Source organism: Anomaloglossus baeobatrachus, chromosome 10, assembly GCF_048569485.1.
Source record: "Anomaloglossus baeobatrachus isolate aAnoBae1 chromosome 10, aAnoBae1.hap1, whole genome shotgun sequence".
Taxonomy (NCBI): domain Eukaryota; kingdom Metazoa; phylum Chordata; class Amphibia; order Anura; family Aromobatidae; genus Anomaloglossus; species Anomaloglossus baeobatrachus.
Genome location: NC_134362.1, coordinates 43,613,850 through 43,632,840, shown reverse-complemented (window position 1 = coordinate 43,632,840; position 18,991 = coordinate 43,613,850). Strand labels below are relative to the sequence as shown.

The window sequence follows — 18,991 nt, the reverse complement described above, 5'->3', positions numbered from 1 at the left end:
GGGTATAGCTACTGCCCTCTGGAGGCCACACAAAGCACTACACTAAAAGTGCAAGGCCCCTCCCTCTCTGGCTATACCCCCCCGTGGTATCACGGGTACTCCAGTTTTAGTGCCAAAGCAAGAAGGAGGAAGCCAACAACTGGTTTAAACAAATTAACTCCGAGTAACATCGGAGAACTGAAAAACCGTTCAACATGAACAACATGTGTACCCGCAAACAGCAAAAAACAATCCCGAAGGACAACAGGGCGGGTGCTGGGTCTCCCAATAAGAGCTAGAAGAAAAGGAATTTACGGTAAGTAACAAAATTCCCTTCTTCTTCAGCGCTCTATTGGGAGACCCAGACGATTGGGACGTCCAAAAGCTGTCCCTGGGTGGGTAAAGAAATACCTCATGTTAGAGCTGCAAAACAGCCCCCCCCTACGGGGATGTCACTGCCGCCTGCAGGACTCTTCTACCTAAGCTGGCATCCGCCGAAGCATAGGTATGCACCTGATAATGCTTGGTGAACGTGTGCAGACTCGACCAGGTAGCCGCCTGACACACCTGTTGAGCCGAAGCCTGGTGCCGTAATGCCCAGGACGCACCTACGGCTCTGGTTGAGTGGGCTTTTAGCCCTGAAGGAACCGGAAGCCCAGCAGAACGGTAGGCCTCTATAATTGGTTCTTTGATCCATCGAGCCAAGGTGGCTTTAGAAGCCTGCAACCCCTTGCGCGGACCGGCGACAAGGACAAAAAGTGCATCGGAACGGCGCATGGGCGCCGTGCGGGAAATGTAGATCCTGAGTGCTCTCACCAGATCTAGCAAACGCAAGTCCCTTTCATACCGGTGAACCGGATGAGGATAAAAGGAAGGCAATGATATATCCTGATTAAGATGAAACGAGGATACGACCTTAGGGAGAAACTCCGGAATGGGGCGCAGCACAACCTTGTCCTGGTGGAACACCAAGAAGGGAGCCTTGGATGACAGAGCAGCCAGCTCAGACACTCGCCGAAGCGATGTGATCGCAACAAGAAACGCCACTTTCTGTGACAGGCGAGAAAAAGAAACTTCTTTGAGAGGCTCGAAGGGCGGCTTCTGGAGAGCCACTAGTACCCTGTTCAGATCCCATGGATCCAACGGCCGCTTGTACGGGGGCACAATATGACAGACCCCCTGCAGGAACGTGCGCACCTTAGGAAGACGTGCTAGACGCTTCTGAAAAAACACGGATAGTGCCGAGACTTGCCCTTTAAGGGAGCCGAGCGACAAGCCCTTTTCCAACCCTGATTGCAGGAAAGATAGAAAAGTGGGCAATGCAAATGGCCAGGGAGACACTCCCTGAGCAGAGCACCAGGATAAGAATATCCTCCACGTTCTGTGGTAGATCTTAGCAGAAGTTGACTTCCTAGCTTGTCTCATTGTGGCTACCACTCCCTGGGATAATCCTGTTGACGATAGGATCCAGGACTCAATGGCCACACAGTCAGGTTCAGGGCCGCAGAATTCTGATGGAAAAACGGCCCTTGAGACAGCAGGTCTGGACGGTCTGGAAGCGACCACGGTCGGCCGACCGTGAGATGCCACAGATCCGGATACCACGATCTCCTCGGCCAGTCTGGGGCGACGAGTATGATGCGGCTGCAATCGGATCTGATCTTGCGTAGTACTCTGGGCAAGAGTGCCAGAGGCGGGAATACATATGGGAGGCGGAAGTGCGACCAATCTTGCACCAAGGCGTCTGCCGCCAGCGCTCTTTGATCTCGCGACCGCGCCATGAATGCCGGGACCTTGTTGTTGTGCCGAGACGCCATTAGGTCGACGTCCGGCACTCCCCATCGGCGACAGATTTCCTGAAACACGTCCGGGTGAAGGGACCATTCCCCTGCGTCCATGCCCTGGCGACTGAGGAAGTCTGCTTCCCAGTTTTCTACGCCCGGGATGTGAACCGCGGATATGGTGGATGCTGTGTCCTCCACCCAATTCAGAATGCGCCGGACTTCCTGAAAGGCTTGCCGGCTGCGCGTCCCTCCTTGGTGGTTGATGTATGCCACCGCTGTGGAGTTGTCCGATTGGATTCGGATCTGCTTTCCTTCCAGCCACTGTTGGAAGGCCAGTAGGGCAAGATACACTGCCCTGATTTCCAGAACATTGATCTGAAGGGTGGACTCCTGCTGAGTCCACGTCCCCTGAGCCCTGTGGTGTAGAAACACTGCTCCCCACCCCGACAGACTCGCATCTGTCGTGACTACTGCCCAGGATGGGGGCAGGAAGGATCTTCCCTGAGACAATGAGGTGGGAAGGAGCCACCATTGCAGAGAGTCCTTGGCCGTCTGGGAAAGAGAGACTTTCCTGTCTAGGGAAGTCGTCTTCCCGTCCCATTGGCGGAGAATGTCCCATTGAAGTGGACGCAGATGAAACTGCGCAAAGGGAACTGCTTCCATGGCTGCCACCATCTTCCCTAGGAAGTGCATGAGGCGCCGTAAGGGGTGCGACTGGCCCTGAAGGAGCGATTGCACCCCTGTCTGTAGGGACCGCTGCTTGTTTAGCGGAAGCTTCACTCTCGCTGCTCGAGTATGAAACTCCATGCCAAGATACGTTAGTGACTGTGTCGGTGACAGATTTGACTTTGGAAAGTTGATGATCCATCCAAAAGTCTGGAGAGTCTCCAGCGTAGCCTGTAGACTGAGTTGGCATGCCTCTTGAGAGGGTGCCTTGACAAGTAGATCGTCTAGGTAAGGGATCACCGAGTGTCCCTGAGAGTGCAAGACTGCTACCACCGCCGCCATGACCTTGGTGAAGACCCGTGGGGCTGTCGCCAGACCAAATGGCAGAGCTACGAACTGAAAATGGTCGTCTCCTATCACAAAACGTAGAAAACGTTGATGTTCTGTAGCAATTGGCACGTGGAGATAAGCATCCTTGATGTCTATTGAGGCAAGGAAGTCTCCTTGAGACATTGAGGCAATGACAGAACGGAGGGTTTCCATCCGGAACCGTCTGGCGTGTACATGTTTGTTGAGCAGTTTTAGGTCCAGAACAGGACGGAATGAGCCGTCCTTTTTTGGCACCACAAAGAGATTGGAGTAAAACCCTCTCCCTTGTTCCTGAAACGGTACAGGAACCACTACTCCCTCCGCTCTTAGGGAGTCCACCGCCTGCCGCAGGACATCTACACGGTCTGGGTGTGGGGAGGTTCTGAAGAACCGAGCTGCAGGACGAGAACTGAACTCGATTCTGTACCCGCGCGACAAAATGTCCGTCACCCACCGGTCTTTGACCTGTGACATCCAAGTGTCGTAAAAGCGGGAGAGCCTGCCCCCGACCGGAGATGCGGAGGGAGGGGACTGGAAGTCATGAGGTAGCCGCTTTGGAAGCGGTTCCTCCATTTGCTTTCTTGGGGCGTGAATGAGCCCTCCAGGAATCTGAGTTTCTTTGCGTCCTCTGAGTCCCTTTGGACGAGGAGAATTGTGTTTTGCCCGAACCTCGAAAGGACTGAAACTTCTGCTGCCACTTTCTCTGCTGAGGTTTGCTTGATCTGGGCTGGGGTAAAGAGGAGTCTTTACCCTTGGACTGTTTAATGATGTCAGCCAATGGCTCGCCAAACAGTCTTTCTCTAGACAAAGGCAAGCTGGTTAAACATTTTTTGGAACCAGCATCTGCTTTCCAGTCCTTTAACCACAATGCCCTGCGCAAAACTACCGAATTGGCAGACGCCATTGAGGTGCGGCTGGTAGATTCTAGGACCGCATTGATAGCGTAAGACGCAAACGCGGACATCTGCGAGGTAAGGGACGCCACTTGCGGCACCGCTGGATGTAAGATAGCATCCACTTTCGCTAAACCAGCTGAAATAGCTTGTAGCGCCCATACGGCTGCGAATGCTGGAGCAAACGACGCGCCGATAGCTTCATAGACAGATTTTAACCAAAGGTCCATCTGTCTGTCATTGGCATCTTTAAGTGAAGCGCCATCTTCCACTGCAACTATGGATCTAGCTGCAAGTTTGGAAATCGGGGGATCCACCTTTGGACACTGGGTCCAGCGCTTGACCACCTCAGGGGGGAAAGGATAACGTGTATCCTTAGAACGTTTAGAGAAACGCTTTTCTGGATGAGCATCGTGTTTCTGGATTGATTCTCTGAAGTCAGAGTGATCCAACAGAGCACTTAATTTACGCTTGGGATAGAGGAAACGAAATTTCTCCTGCTCTGCCGCTGCCTCTTCTGCTGAAGGGGCTGGGGGAGAAATATCTAACAGCCTATTGATGGCTGAGATAAGATCGTTTACCATGGCGTCCCCATCCGGGGTATCCAGATTGAGAGGGGTTCCAGGATTAGACTCCTGATCACTCTCTTCAGACACATCACAGGGAGACTGATTGCGCTGAGACCCTGAGCAGTGTGATGACGTTGAGGGTCTTTCCCAGCGAGCCCGCTTGGGGTGGCTGGGGCAATCATCTGAGTCATCATACTCATCCTGAGAGGCCGGGGACCCCCTTGCAGTCTGGATTAAATCCAACTGCGGAGGGTTAGAGGACATAGACCTCGCCGTGTCCATAGACTGAGCCCCAGGCATGGATTGCAAAGTTTCCAGGATTTTTGCCATAGTCACCGACATATTAACCGCAAAAACTGCAAAGTCTGACCCTGACACCGGGGCAGGACTTACAGGCGTCTCAGCCTGGGTCACTATCTCTCCTGACTCCGGCTGGCGAAGCAGCACCGGATCTGAGCATTGCACACAATGGGGGTCTTTGGAACCTGCTGGTAGAGCAGTCCCACAAGCAGCACACACAGTGCACACAGCCCTAGCCTTGGCAGCCTTGCGTCTTGTGGATGACATGCTGCTGCTTCCTCAGAGCGATCTGGGGTATTCAGCCAGGAAGCGACCTCACAGTGCAAGAAATCAATAAATCTCTATGTCCAGTGACACAATACACTAACATACACTGAGGCACTAGAGGGGCCAGCTGAAAAGCCGCTTACCGCCCGCTAAAGAGCGGGTGTGTGGTCTTCCAAAGCCCCTCAGTCTAGGTCTCCCAGAGCCTTGCGTCCTTCTTCCAGCCAGCCATGCATGTAATGGCTGCCGGCGTCCTGAGGGAAGAAGGGGGGCGGGCCCTGGGCGTTCCTGACCAAGAGCGGGAAGCCTGCTCCCTCTGTGCCTAGTGTGAGGGCTGGAGCATGTAAATCAGGCTCCAGCCCTCCTCGCTGCCGTGAAACAGCGTCTCTCCCCTACCCTGATTGACAGGGTGGGGGCGGGAACGATCGGAGCTGCCGGCGTCCTAGGCCCAAAAGCCGGGGACTAGAGTTATAAACGCCGCCGCCGTAAAAGCGCGGTCGGCGTATCCCCGGCGCACCACAAGTCACAGCAGCGCCGCCCGGTCCAGTGAGGGTCGGCGCTGCGTTCCCAGAACACAAAGTCCCCCAGATGACTGTAGGAACACCAGCTCAGTGTACGGTCCCCGGCGCACTACAACACCCAGCCAGCCCGGAGTGTGTCTGTGCCTGCCGGGGACACAGAGTACCTGTATGATGCAGGGCCCGGTCCCTGATGGTACTCCTGCTCCGTATCCATCAGGTTCTGATGGGTCTGTGGATGGAGCCCGGCGACAGAGCTTTGAGGCCGGCAGGATCCCACTTCCACAGAACCCCCAAGGGGATGTGGAAGGAAAACAGCATGTCAGGCTCCAGCCCTGTACCAGCAATAGGTACCTCAACCTTACAACACCATCCAGGGGTGAGAAGGGAGCATGCTGGGAACACTATATGTGTCCTCTTTTCTTCCATCCGAACTAGTCAGCAGCTACTGCTGACTAAAATCTGTGGAGCTATGCATGGAATGTCTGACCTCCTTCGCACACAAAGCTAAAACTGGAGTACCCGTGATACCACGGGGGGGTATAGCCAGAGAGGGAGGGGCCTTGCACTTTTAGTGTAGTGCTTTGTGTGGCCTCCAGAGGGCAGTAGCTATACCCCAATCGTCTGGGTCTCCCAATAGAGCGCTGAAGAAAAAGAAAAATCAATGAAATGGGGATCCCATCAGTGGGACCCGCAGCCATCAATAAGTTATCCCCTATCCTATTGATATTTATACTCAGTACAGTCCCTGTAATGTATCTCTGATGTATGGTAGGTCTCTAACAGTAAGTCACGAAACTTCTTGTACCTTGTTCTTGCGTCCATCTATTTCAAAGAACGATATTGTCCCCTTTCTATAGATTTCATTTCCCGGGGGATGTCGCAAGTTACATTTAGTCTGTAAGTAATAAAGAGATATAAAGACAATACCGTGTTATTCTGCGAGTCTTAGTCAGAAATCCACTTATTTCAATACTTTCTGCAGCGTCTTACGTACCAGGTGTCTTTGTAGACACTTCAGACTCTTTAGATACTTGAGGCAGAATTCACATAAATAAAGGACGGGTAACACAGTCAGCTCTTGTGGGTACGGTGAGAAATACCAAGGCTTGAGCCGGTGACGTCCTAGTTCGATGCACTCAATGTTCTTCATGCGAGTAATGATGTCATCATGGCTCCGGTCAGACACCAAGCTACCGGTCATCCGAGGTGCAGAAGGGATTCCATCAGAGCTGTCCTGTGAATCCTGAAGATGGCAAAGACAAAAGTACATTTTGGGTACTCACCGTAAAATCTTTCTCGGAGCCTTCATTGGGGGACACAGGAGACCATGTTTTTGCTGTGTCCCCCAATGAAGCGATAGAAAAAAGATAAATTTAATAACCGGCTTATACGACCACAGAGTTTTTATCCACACACGGTGCTCACCTCATCTGCACTCAGACAATTCGATTTTCGCTTGCGTCCTGGAGGTACAGCGGGCGCACTTGGCCTGCGGGCCGCTCCATTCTAGAGAGAAACAGCAAGGCTACATTACGGGGCTATTCTCAAGTTTGGAAGTTATCCACCATCTATACAGAATAGGGGATAACTTCTTTCTGATCGCTGGGAGTCTGACCCCACTATTTTGAGAACAGGTGCTTCTGAAGAGCCCTGCGGCCTGAATGACGCAGAGGTCCATTATGCACACTGCCGCGCTATTCATTCTTAATGGGACCGTCGGAGATTGCGGTGCTTCACTCAGCTGATTTTTGGCTCTCCCATAGGAATGAATGGAGAGGCAGTGCACATGCTCTTCAAAGCCACGTTTCTTGAGATCAGTGGAAGCCCTGAAGGTCAGACCCCCCAAACAAGAAAAACCGAAATGCTACCCTTCTCCGAAGTCCCTTACCTGCGGGAATACAGAGGCTTGTGTGGTTTCCGGTGCTGGTGGAACTGGTGTTGCTGGTGACACGACTTCTACTTTCCGCTTCTGCTAGAAAGGTAATGGGACATGCAAAGATATAATGAAAAAACGTATATGGCAATATATGCCGTATGGAGAATACTTCAGTCAGGGGGACAGACATGAATGGAAGTATGGGAGACAAAGTCTTACTGGAGCAGGGAGAGATTTTCCTCCTCCCGCAGGGGCTGCAGCTGGAGGTAGAAGGAGTTCAGGAATCTTCCTCTGTGGAAAAGGAATGACACAGGCTTATAACCCCCTACCCACGGGTGTGGGAGGGCCAGATGCATGGCTCGTACCTTACCATTACTACGTGGCATGGGAGAGAGACACGTACAGCATTTCATAGTGTCAGGGACAGAATATTGATAGAATCTGCCTGTGTCATTAGGTTGTGCTTTATAGATGAGATCATCCCGGCAGCCAGAAGGTAACCAGACACACCGGAAAGAAACGCAACGGATACATCAAAGGGAACCCGCTGCGTCAGTCCAGCTGCCCTACCTGCATGGGGCATGATATCGAGCAGGAGCGGCAGAGCGATATGTGGAAGTCACTGAGCCGGTCCCACAACTGGGCTCATAACCCCACAGGGTGCAGGGATTTAAACTATCAAATAAGAGGGGTGTGGGTGCGTGTGTGTATACACTGTATCCACCGCCATAAACTTGAGAACGGCGGAAGCTATAGGCATAGAAGTGGTGTCTAGGTATAGTAAAGTAGCTATGCGCTACGCAATGAAACCACCTATAGCGCCGCCTCGTGGAAAACGGGGTTAGCATTTTTTATCTCAAAAACAGAACAAGAGAAAAAAAAAAAGAGAATTACAAAGTTGTAGGGCATCAGCAACTCAATACGAATCGACACCTTGCATACAGAAATGCTATGATATGAACGTGTAAGGGGTACTTTGCACGCTGCGACATCGCAGGCCGATGCTGCGATGTCGAGCGCGATAGTCCCCGCCCCCGTCTCAGCAGCGATATCTTGTGATTGCTGGCGTAGCGAACGTTATCGCTATGCCAGCTTCACATGCACTTACCTGCCCTGCGACGTCTCTCTGGCCGGCGATCCGCCTCCTTCCTAAGGGGGCGGGTCGTGTGGCGTCACAGCGACGTCACACGGCCGGCGGCCAATAGCAGCGGAGGGGCGGAGATGAGCAGGATGTAAACATCCCGCCCACCTCCTTCCTTCCGCATTGCAGACGGGACGCAGGTAAGGAGATGTTCCTCGCTCCTGCGGCTTCACACACAGCGATGTGTGCTGCCGCAGGAAGGAGGAACAACATCGTACCTGTCGCTGCACCGGCATTATGGAAATGTCAGACCCTACACCGATGATACGATAACGACGCTTTTGCGATGTCGTAGTGTGCAAAGCCCCCCTAAAACTCACAAGGCTGTGGACGTGAAGCGATACCTCATGGAGACCTTCCTACAAGTCATTGGGTATGGTGGCTGCGTGGAGTGGTCTCCGCTCACCTGACCCCATTGGACTTCTTTCTGTGAGGTCACATCAAACAGCAGGTGTATGCGACCCCTCCACCAACATTGCAGGACCTAGGACGACGTATCACAGATGCTTGTGCAAATGTGTCACCTACCATATTGCACAACGTGCAGCAAGATACAGTATGCTGTGCAGAGTCCAGATGTGCATTGCAGCTGACGGGGGCCACTTTGAGCATCAAAGTTAAATGAGCGCCATATGCGTGACCAGCATTCAATGTTTTGTTTTGGGTTTTTTTTTGGGGGTGGGGGGGGGGGGCAGGTGTTTCACATCATAGGATTTCTGTATGCAAGGTGTCGATCCGTATTGAATTGATGATACCCTACAATTTTTAAATTCACTTTTTTTCCTCCATCTCGTTCCGTCTTCAAGCTAAAAATGCTAACTCCGTTGTTTTACACCAGGTGGCGCTATAGGTGGTTTCATTGCGTAGTGCATGGCTACTTTACTATACCTAGACACCACTTCTATGTCTATAGCTGCTAGCTGCCGCCGCTCTCGAGTTACCAAAACAAAAAAGTAGCTCCGGCACACCTTAGAAGAATTAGGCAGAAAGTCTTGGGTGGTGCTAAAACGTGGTTTTATTGAAACAAAAAGAAAAGTCTGTCCCGACGTTTCGGTCCTGATAGGACCTTTTTCAGGGGTTCTATCAGACTAAAACATTAACATTAAAACATTTCATTAACATTGAAACATTGTTTGAATAAAACCACGTTTTAGTACCACCCAAGACTTTCTGCCTAATTCTTTTAAGGTGTGCCGGAGCTACTTTTTTTGTTTTAGTGGATATATTTCTCCAGAGCACCCAATTATATCAGTGAAATAGATAAGAAGCAACCATGGCAGACCCCCTGGCTACTATGGTGACCCATCAGGACTCCACAATCCTGCTGTGGTCCCTCGGACGGGCTTACAGACATAGCCCAGGGGTTCCTATTGAATGCTGCATATAAGGAGGTTAAACATCAAATAACTTAGGATAAAGTGAAAAGCAAAATTAACACTGGTGATTGGATGACTGGAAATAAAGCCTAAAGAGGTTGTCCGGTGATAACTTGCTGATCGTCAGGGGTCTGACCAGAATAAAGGTGCACTTTAATCCTACTTAAAGTGGAGTGGAAGTGAGAACGCTCGACTACTGCTCCATTCATTCCCTATGAGGTTGCAGGTAAGAATCGAACACAACGCTCAGCAGCCCCATGGGAAGGGAATTCAGAGACGGTCCAGTCCATTCTAGAGAGAATAAACGTGTACCGTTTTGTCAATCAGTGCCAGTCCCAGTGGTCGGACCCCCACCAATCAGGACAGTATCACCTATCATGTACATAGCTGATAACTAGCTCTCACTGGACAACCCCTTTAAGCAATGTATAATGAAATGAAGTGCAGCTTTCTGATACACGGAGTTTCAGGTCCTCACCGTTTCAAGATCTCTGCTGGCTGTCAGTGATAGAAGAACTTCTTGTTTACATCCAGAGGCTGGAAACCCGTCCTGATCAGGTCATGTCAAAAACAAAAGGGTAAAGTAATAATGTCCTTAACTTATACAATAATTAAGCTTTTAGCAAACTAATTTAAAAGGGAACCTGTCACCACTTTTTTGGCTTATAAGCTGCGGCCACCACCAACGGGCTCTTATATACAGCATTCTAACATGCTGTATATAAGAGCCCAGGCCGCTGTGAGAACATAAAAAACACTTTATAATACTCACCTAACGGTCGCTCGGTTTACCAGATGGGCGTCTCAGTTGTCCGGTGCCAGCGCAGCCTCTTTCGGCCATCTTGGTCCTCCTTCTGACTCCTGTGTGCATGACGCGTCTACGTCATACACACTCACCGGTCCCGCGCATGCGCACTACAATACTTTGATCTGCCCTGCTCAGAGCAGATCAAAGTGCCCCTGCTCAGGACCGGAATGCCGGCGAGTGTGGATGACGTCAAACGCGTCATGCACCGCAGCTAGAGAAGGAGGACGAAGATGGCTGAAAGAGGCAGGCGCTGGCACCGGAGAATGGAGACGCCCATAAGGCCAACCGCGCAACCATTAGTTTATATTCTACACAGCAGCCTGGGCTCTTATATCCTTTAACCCCTTCAGCCCCCGGGAACTTTCCGTTTTTGTTTTTTGCTCCCCTTCTTCCGAGAGCCGTAACATTTTAATTTTCTGTCAATCTTGCCATATGAGGGCTTGTTTTTTGCGGGACAAGTTGTACTTTTAAATGAAACCATACGTTTTACCACATAGTGTACTGGAAAACGGCAAAAAAATTCCAAGTGCAGAAAAATTGCAAAAAGAAGGGAATTTTGTTACTTACCGTAAATTCCTTTTCTTCTAGCTCCTATTGGGAGACCCAGACGATTGGGTGTATAGCTACTGCCTCCGGAGGCCACACAAAGCATTACACTAAAAAGTGTAAGGCCCCTCCCCTTCTGGCTATACACCCCCCGTGGGATCACGGGCTGCTCAGTTTTAGTGCTAAAGCAAGAAGGAGGAAAGCCAATAACTGGTTTAAACAAATTCACTCCGAAGTAACTTCGGAGAACTGAAAACCGTTCAACATGAACAACATGTGTACCCGAAAAAAAACCAAAAATCCCGAAGGACAACAGGGCGGGTGCTGGGTCTCCCAATAGGAGCTAGAAGAAAAGGAATTTACGGTAAGTAACAAAATTCCCTTCTTCTTCGGCGCTCCATTGGGAGACCCAGACGATTGGGACGTCCAAAAGCAGTCCCTGGGTGGGTAAAGAAATACCTCATAGTAGAGCTGCAAAGACAGCCCTCCCCTACGGGGAGGCAACTGCCGCCTGCAGGACTCTTCTACCTAAGCTGGCGTCCGCCGAAGCATAGGTATGCACCTGATAATGTTTGGTGAAAGTGTGCAGACTCGACCAGGTAGCTGCCTGGCACACCTGTTGAGCCGTAGCCTGGTGTCGTAATGCCCAGGACGCACCCACGGCTCTGGTTGAGTGGGCCTTCAGCCCTGATGGAACCGGAAGCCCAGCAGAACGGTAGGCTTCAAGAATTGGTTCTTTGATCCATCGAGCCAGGGTGGCTTGGAAGCCTGCGACCCTTTGCGCTTACCAGCGACAAGGACAAAGAGTGCATCCGAGCGGCGCAGGGGCGCCGTGCGGGAAATGTAGATTCTGAGTGCTCTCACCAGATCTAACAAATGTAAATCCTTTTCATACCGATGAACTGGATGAGGACAAAAGGAAGGCAAGGAGATATCCTGATTAAGATGAAAAGAGGATACCACCTTAGGGAGAAACTCCTGAATGGGGCGCAGCACTACCTTGTCCTGGTGGAACACCAGGAAGGGAGCCTTGGATGACAGCGCTGCTAGCTCAGACACTCTCCGAAGAGCCGTGACCGCTACCAGAAAGGCCACCTTCTGTGAGAGTCGAGAAAGTGAAACATCCCTCAGAGGCTCGAAGGGCGGCTTCTGGAGAGCAACTAGTACCCTGTTTAGATCCCATGGATCTAACGGCCGCCTGTACGGAGGGACGATATGACAAACCCCCTGCAGGAACGTGCGCACCTGAGAAAGTCGTGCTAGACGCTTCTGAAAAAACACGGATAGTGCCGAGACTTGCCCTTTAAGGGAGCCGAGCGACAAGCCCTTTTCCAACCCAGATTGCAGGAAGGAAAGAAGAAGGGAATTTTGTTTACTTACCGTAAATTCCTTTTCTTCTAGCTCCAATTGGGAGACCCAGACAATTGTATAGCTATTGCCTCCGGAGGCCACACAAAGTATTACACTTAAAAGTGTAAGGCCCCTCCCCTTCTGGCTATACACCCCCAGTGGGATCACTGGCTCACCAGTTTTAGTGCCAAAGCAAGAAGGAGGAAAGCCAATAACTGGTTTAAAGACCAATTCAATCCGAGGAAACATCGGAGAACTGAACCATACCACATGAACAACATGTGTACCCGAAAAAAACAGAAAAACCCCGAGAAAACAGGGCGGGTGCTGGGTCTCCCAATTGGAGCTAGAAGAAAAGGAATTTACGGTAAGTAAACAAAATTCCCTTCTTCTTTTTCGCTCCTAATTGGGAGACCCAGACAATTGGGACGTCCAAAAGCAGTCCCTGGGTGGGTAAAAGAATACCTCGTGATAGGGCGGTAAAACAGCCCTTTCCTACAGGTGGGCAATCGCCGCCTGAAGGACTTATCTACCTAGGCTGGCGTCTGCCGAAGCGTAGGTATGCACCTGAAAATGCTTGGTAAAAGTATGCAGACTCAATCAGGTAGGTGCCTGACACACCTGTTGAGCCGTAGCCTGGTGCCGTAATGCCCAGGATGCACCCACGGCTCTGGTAGAATGGGCCTTCAGCCTTGAGAGAACCAGAAGCCCAGTAGAACTGTAGGTTTCAAGAATTGGTTCCTCGATCCCCCGAGCCAGGGTGGATTCAGAAGCTTGCGACTGTTTACGCCGACCAGCGACAAGGACAAAGAGTGCATCCGGGTGGCGCAGGAGCGCCATGCGGGAAGTAGAACCTGAGTGCTCTCACCAGAACCAACAGATGCAAATCCTTCTGAAATTGATGGACTGGACGAGGACACAAAGAAGGTGAGGTGATATCCTGATTGATATGAAAGTGGGATACCACCTTAGGGAGAAATTCCGGAATCGGACGCAGAACTACCCTGTCCTGGTGAAGGACCAGGAAGGGAGATTTGTATGAGAGCGTTGCTAGCTCGGAAACTCTCCTAAGAGACGAGACCGTTACTAGAAGGCCACTTCCCGAGAAAAGCGGGAAGGGAGACCTCTTTCAAAGGCTCGAAAGGCGGCATCTGGAGAGCAATTAGAACCTTGTTCAGATCCCAGGGCTCTAACGGCCGCCTGTACGGAGTGCTGAGAAGACAAACTCCCCGTAGGAACGTGCGTACCTGAGGAAGTCGTTTCTGAAAAAATACAGATAGCGCTGAGACTTGTCCCTAAAGGGAACTGAGCGACAACCCTTTTTCCAACCTAGATTGCAGGAAGGAAGGAAACATAGACGATGCAACCGGCCAGGGAGAAACACCCTGCGCCGAGCACCGAGATAAGAATATCTTCCACGTCCTGTGGTCAAACTTGGCGGACGTTGGTATGCTAGCCTGTCTCATGGTGGCAACCACGTCCTGAGGTAATCCTGACGACACTAGGTTCCAGGACTCAAAGCCACACCATCAGGTTGAGGGCCGAAGAATTCAAATGGAAGAATGGCCCTTGAGACAGCCAGTCTGACTGGTCTGGTAGTGCCCCCGGTTAGCCTACCGTGAGGCACCACAGAACCGGGAACCACAACATCCTCGGCCAATCTGTAGCGACGAGGATGGCGCGGCCGCAGTCGGTCCTGATCTAACGCAGCACTCTGGGCAACAATGCCAGAGGTGGCACATAAGGTAGCTGGAACTGCGACCAATGCTGAACTAAGGCGTCTGCCGCCAGAGCTCGATGATTGTGAAACCGTGCTATGAAGCTGGCACATTGTTGTTGTGCCGTGACGCCATTAGATCGACGTCCGGCCTCTGTCAGCGGCGCCAGATCTCCTGAAACCCGTCCGGGTGAAGAGACCATACCCTTTCGGCCACACCCCGGCGACTTAGGAAGTCAGCTTCCTAGTTTTCCACGCCTGGGATGTGAACTGTGGATATGGTGGATGCCGTGTCTTCCACCCACATCAGAACCTGCCGGACTTCCTGGAAGGCTTGCCGGTTGCGCGTTCTTCCTTGGTGGTTGATGTATGCCACCGCTGTGGAGTTGTCCGACTGAAGTCGGATTTGCTTGCTTTCCAGCTGCTGTTGGAAGGTTTGTAGGGCAAGATACACTGCTCTGTGTTCAAGAACATTGATCTGAAGGGTGGACTCTTGCTGAGTCCACGTACCCTGAGCGCTGTGGTGGAGAAAAACTGCTCCCCACCCTGATAGACTCGCGTCTGTCGTAACTATCGCCCAGGATGGGGATAGGAAGGACCTTCTTTTTGACCATGAGGTGGGAAGAAGCCACCACCGTAGAGATTCCTTGGCCGCCTGAGAAAGAAAGACGACTCTGTTGAGGGAGGTCGACTCCCCGTCCCATTGGCGGAGAATGTCACATTGTAGTGGACGCAGATGAAACTGCGCGAAAAGAACTGCCTCCATTGCTACCATCTTACGTAGGAAGTGCATGAGGCGTCTTAATGTGTGCGACTGGTTCTTAAAGAAGAGATTGCAGCCCGTAGTGAATGCTGTTTGTCTAGCGGAAGCTTCACTATCGCTGAGAGAGTATGAAACTCCATGCCTAGATATGTTAGCGATAGGGTCGGGGTCGGATCTGACTTTAAAAAGTTGATGATCCACCCAAAACTCTAGAGAGTCTCCAGCGCAACGTTCGGGCAGTGTCGGCATGTTTCCTAAGAGAGTGCCTTGACAAGTAGATCGTCTAAATATGGGATCACAGAGTGACCCTGAGAGTGCAGGACTGTGACTACTGCTGCCCTGACCTTGGCGAAGACCAGTGGGACTGTCGCTAGCCGGAAGGTAGAGCTACGAACAGAAGGTGTTCGTCTCCTATAACGAAGCGTAGAAACGCTAGTGCTCTGGATCAATCGGCACGTGTGGATAAGCATCCTTGATGCCTAATGATGCTAGGAAATCTCCTTGGGACATTGAGGCGATGACATGGCGGAGGGATTCCATCCGGAACCGCCTGGTGTCCACGAGCTTGCTGAGCAGTTTTAGATCCAGAACGGGACGGAACGGCCCGCTCTTATAGGCACCGCAAATAATTTGGGGTAAAAACCGTGCCCTTGTTCCTGAAGAGGAACGGGGGTCATCACTCATTCTGCCTATAGAGTGCACCCTGTTTGCAGAAGAGCAGCGGCTCGGCCGGGAGGTGGAGAAGTTCTGAAGAATCGAGTTGGAGGACGAGAAGTGAGCTCTATCCTGTACCCGTGAGACAGAATGTCTCACACCCAACGGTCATTGACCTATGGCAGCTAAATATCGCCAAGGCGGGAGAGCCTGCTACCGACCGAGGATGCGGAGAGAGGAGGCCGCAAGTCATGAGGAAGCCGCCTTGGAAGCGGGTTTTCAGACTGTCTCTTTTTTGGGCGTGACTGAGCCCGCCAAGAATCTGAGCTCCTCTGATCCTTTTGAGTCCACATTGGACGAGGAAAAATGGGACCTGCCCGAGCCTCGAAAAGACCGAAACCCCGACTGCCTCCTGCTCTGTTGGGGTTTGTTGTGTCCGGGCTGAGGAAAGGATGAATCCTTACCCCTGGACTGTTTAATGGTTACATCCAAACGCTCACCAAACAGTCGGTCAGCAGAAAAAGGCAACTGGTTAAGCACCCTTTTTTGGAAGCAGAATCTGCCTTCCATTCACTTAACGAGCAGACCAGGCTCTGCTTAAAAACACGGAGTAGCGGAGGCTACTGCCGCACGGTTCGCAGAGTCTAGGGCAACCTGAATCGCGTAAGAAACAAATGCAGACATTTGAGAGGTTAAGGATGCCACCTGCGGCACAGATGTACGTGTAACCGTGTCAATCTGTGTAAGACAAGCTGAAATAGCTTGGAGTGCCCCAAGGGTGAGAATGCTGGAGCCAACGGTGCGCCGACAGCCTCATAGATGGATTTAGACCAGAGATCCATCTGTCTGTCAGTGGCATCTTTAAGTGCAGCTCCATCTCCCACTGCAACTATGGATCTAGCTACAAGCCTGGAGATTGGAGGATGCCGCTTGGGACACTGGGTCCAGTCCTTGACCACGTCAGGGGGCAGGGATAACGTGTATCCTAAGCCGTTTGGAGAAGCGCATATCTGGATAAGTGTGGTGTTCCTGGACTGCCTCTCTGAAGGCAGAGTGGTCCAGAAAAATACGTGAAGCTGACTCCTCCACTGGAGGAGCTGGGTGAGAAATAACCAACATTCTATTGATGGACGCTATAAGATTATTCACTATGGCGTCACCATTAGGTGTATCCAGATTGAGAGCGGTCTCAGGATCAGAATCCTGAGCCGCTACTTCTGCCTCATTACACAGAGAGTCCTTCTGCTAGGACCCTGATGAAACCGAGGGCCGCTCATAGTGAGCCCGCTTAGGCTGTCTGGGACTGACGTCTGTGCAGAGCCGTGACTCTGGGATGCGTGTGACATTCCCGGAGCTGTTAGTTGTTCACACTGAGGGAGGCCATGGATCAATGATTCAACAGTGCCCATGTTGTGAGAGACATGTCCGGACTGCTAGGCTTCTAGTATCATAGCCATAGTCTCAGAAAAACTGTCAGTAAATACTGCAGACACCGTCCTCATCCTCTGGCCATTAGCAGAGACTCCGGCTGAGTTGGATACAATGGGGGTCTATGTAACCTGCCGGCCGTATAGCCGTACATGCTGTACCGGCTGCATAGAAAAACATGTGGTTCTGCACCTTTGTTTTACACAGAGAATATGCTGATAACTCCTCCGCACAATCCAGGAGGGTATATACAACGTGCGACCAAACAGTGCAATGTATATAGTACAAGCATATCTATAAGTGCACTTCTGCACTAGTGGGGTTAGCACCACAGGTGCTGCTTAACGCCTGTTGCAGCGATTGTGTGACTATCAGAATGCCAGGGTCTTCCACACTTGTCTCTGTATCGTACAGAAACTGACACTAATGGCTGCCGGCGTCCTGTGTAGAGAAGGAAGCCGTGGGCGTGCCTGAGAAAGTGCGGGAATCCGGTTTCACAGTGCACACAGTGAGAGGGGTGGAGTATGCAAAACATACTCCAGCTCTCAGCGCTGCTGTGCTATGCAGCGTCACGCCCCTACCCTGACTGTCAGGCCTGTGGGCGGTAACGAAGGGAGACTAGGCCCAGAAGCCGGGGACTCGAGTTAATAAGCGCGGCCGGCATATCAGTGCTGGCCGGCGCGGAAGTCCCCGGCGCACCACAAATCCCAGCGGCGCCTTAAATAAAAACGGCAGCGGCGGTTAGCGCGGTAGTCACCCAATACACTAACACACCCAGCAACGCTGTGGTGTGCGATGGCACTAGTGCGGACAGCGCCGCTGTCCCTGGCGCACTAACACACCCAGCAGTGCTGCCGTGTGTCTGCGCGGTCCCCACAGGGACACAGAGTACCTCCATGTAGCAGGGCCATGTCCCTGAAGATACTCCGCTCCATGTCCAGCAGATACCAGGGGCTGTGGATGGAGCACGGCCTCAGTGCCTGGAGACCGATAGAATCCCACTTCACCCAGAGCCCTGTAAAAAGGGATGGGGAAGGAAGCAGCATGTGGGCTCCAGCCTCCGTACCCGCAATGGGTACCTCAACCTTAACAAACACCTCCGACATGAAGTGGGGTGAGAAGGGAGCATGCTGGGGGCCCAAGTATGGGCCCTCTTTTCTTCCATCCGACATAGTCAGCAGCTGCTGCTGACTAAACAGTGGAGCTATGCGTGGATGTGTTGCCTCCTTCGCACAAAGCACAAAACTGGTGAGCCAGTGATCCCACTGGGGGTGTATAGCCAGAAGGGGAGGGGCCTTACACTTTTAAGTGTAATACTTTGTGTGGCCTCCGGAGGCAATAGCTATACAATTGTCTGGGTCTCCCAATTAGGAGCGAAAAAGAAAAGTAGGTAACGCGAATGGCCAGGGGGATACTCCTTGTGCAGAGCACCAGGATAAGAAAATCCTCCACGTTCTGTGGTAGATCTTAGCAGAAGTGGACTTCCTAGCCTGTCTCATGGTGGCAACGACCCCTTGGGATAATCCTGAAGACGCTAGGATCCAGGACTCAATGGCCACACAGTCAGGTTCAGGGCCGCAGAATTCCGATGGAAAAACGGCCCTTGGGACAGTAAGTCTGGCCGGTCTGGTAGTGCCCACGGTTGGCCGACCGTGAGATGCCACAGATCCGGGTACCACGACCTCCTCGGCCAGTCTGGGGCGACGAGTATGACGCGGCTGCAATCGGATCTGATCTTGCGTAGCACTCTGGGCAAGAGTGCCAGAGGTGGAAACACATACGGGAGCCGGAACTGCGACCAATCTTGCACTAAGGCGTCTGCCGCCAGAGCTCTTTGATCGCGAGACCGCGCCATGAAGGCCGGGACCTTGTTGTTGTGCCGAGACGCCATTAGGTCGACGTCCGGCACCCCCCAGCGGCGACCGATTTCCTGAAACACTTCCGGGTGAAGGGACCATTCCCCTGCGTGCATACCCTGGCGACTGAG

At 51.9% G+C, this 18,991-nt stretch overlaps 1 protein-coding gene across 3 annotated transcripts in view; it reads right to left on the bottom strand.

The window, feature by feature from the left end:
* The window catches only part of KAT5 (lysine acetyltransferase 5), a 75,407-nt gene that overhangs the window by 30,912 nt on the left and 25,504 nt on the right, over positions 1–18,991 (bottom strand). Inside the window, exons 6-11 of one of the 3 annotated variants that reach the window (XM_075326412.1) lie at positions 10,217–10,288; positions 7,441–7,512; positions 7,234–7,317; positions 6,771–6,851; positions 6,340–6,588; positions 6,151–6,240 (exon numbers count right to left, since the gene is read on the bottom strand). In XM_075326412.1, coding sequence (XP_075182527.1) covers positions 6,151–6,240; positions 6,340–6,588; positions 6,771–6,851; positions 7,234–7,317; positions 7,441–7,512; positions 10,217–10,288 — 648 coding nt within the window. The remainder of the gene's footprint in view (positions 1–6,150; positions 6,241–6,339; positions 6,589–6,770; positions 6,852–7,233; positions 7,318–7,440; positions 7,513–10,216; positions 10,289–18,991) is intronic. The other 2 variants (XM_075326415.1, XM_075326416.1) reach the window with 2 other exon arrangements.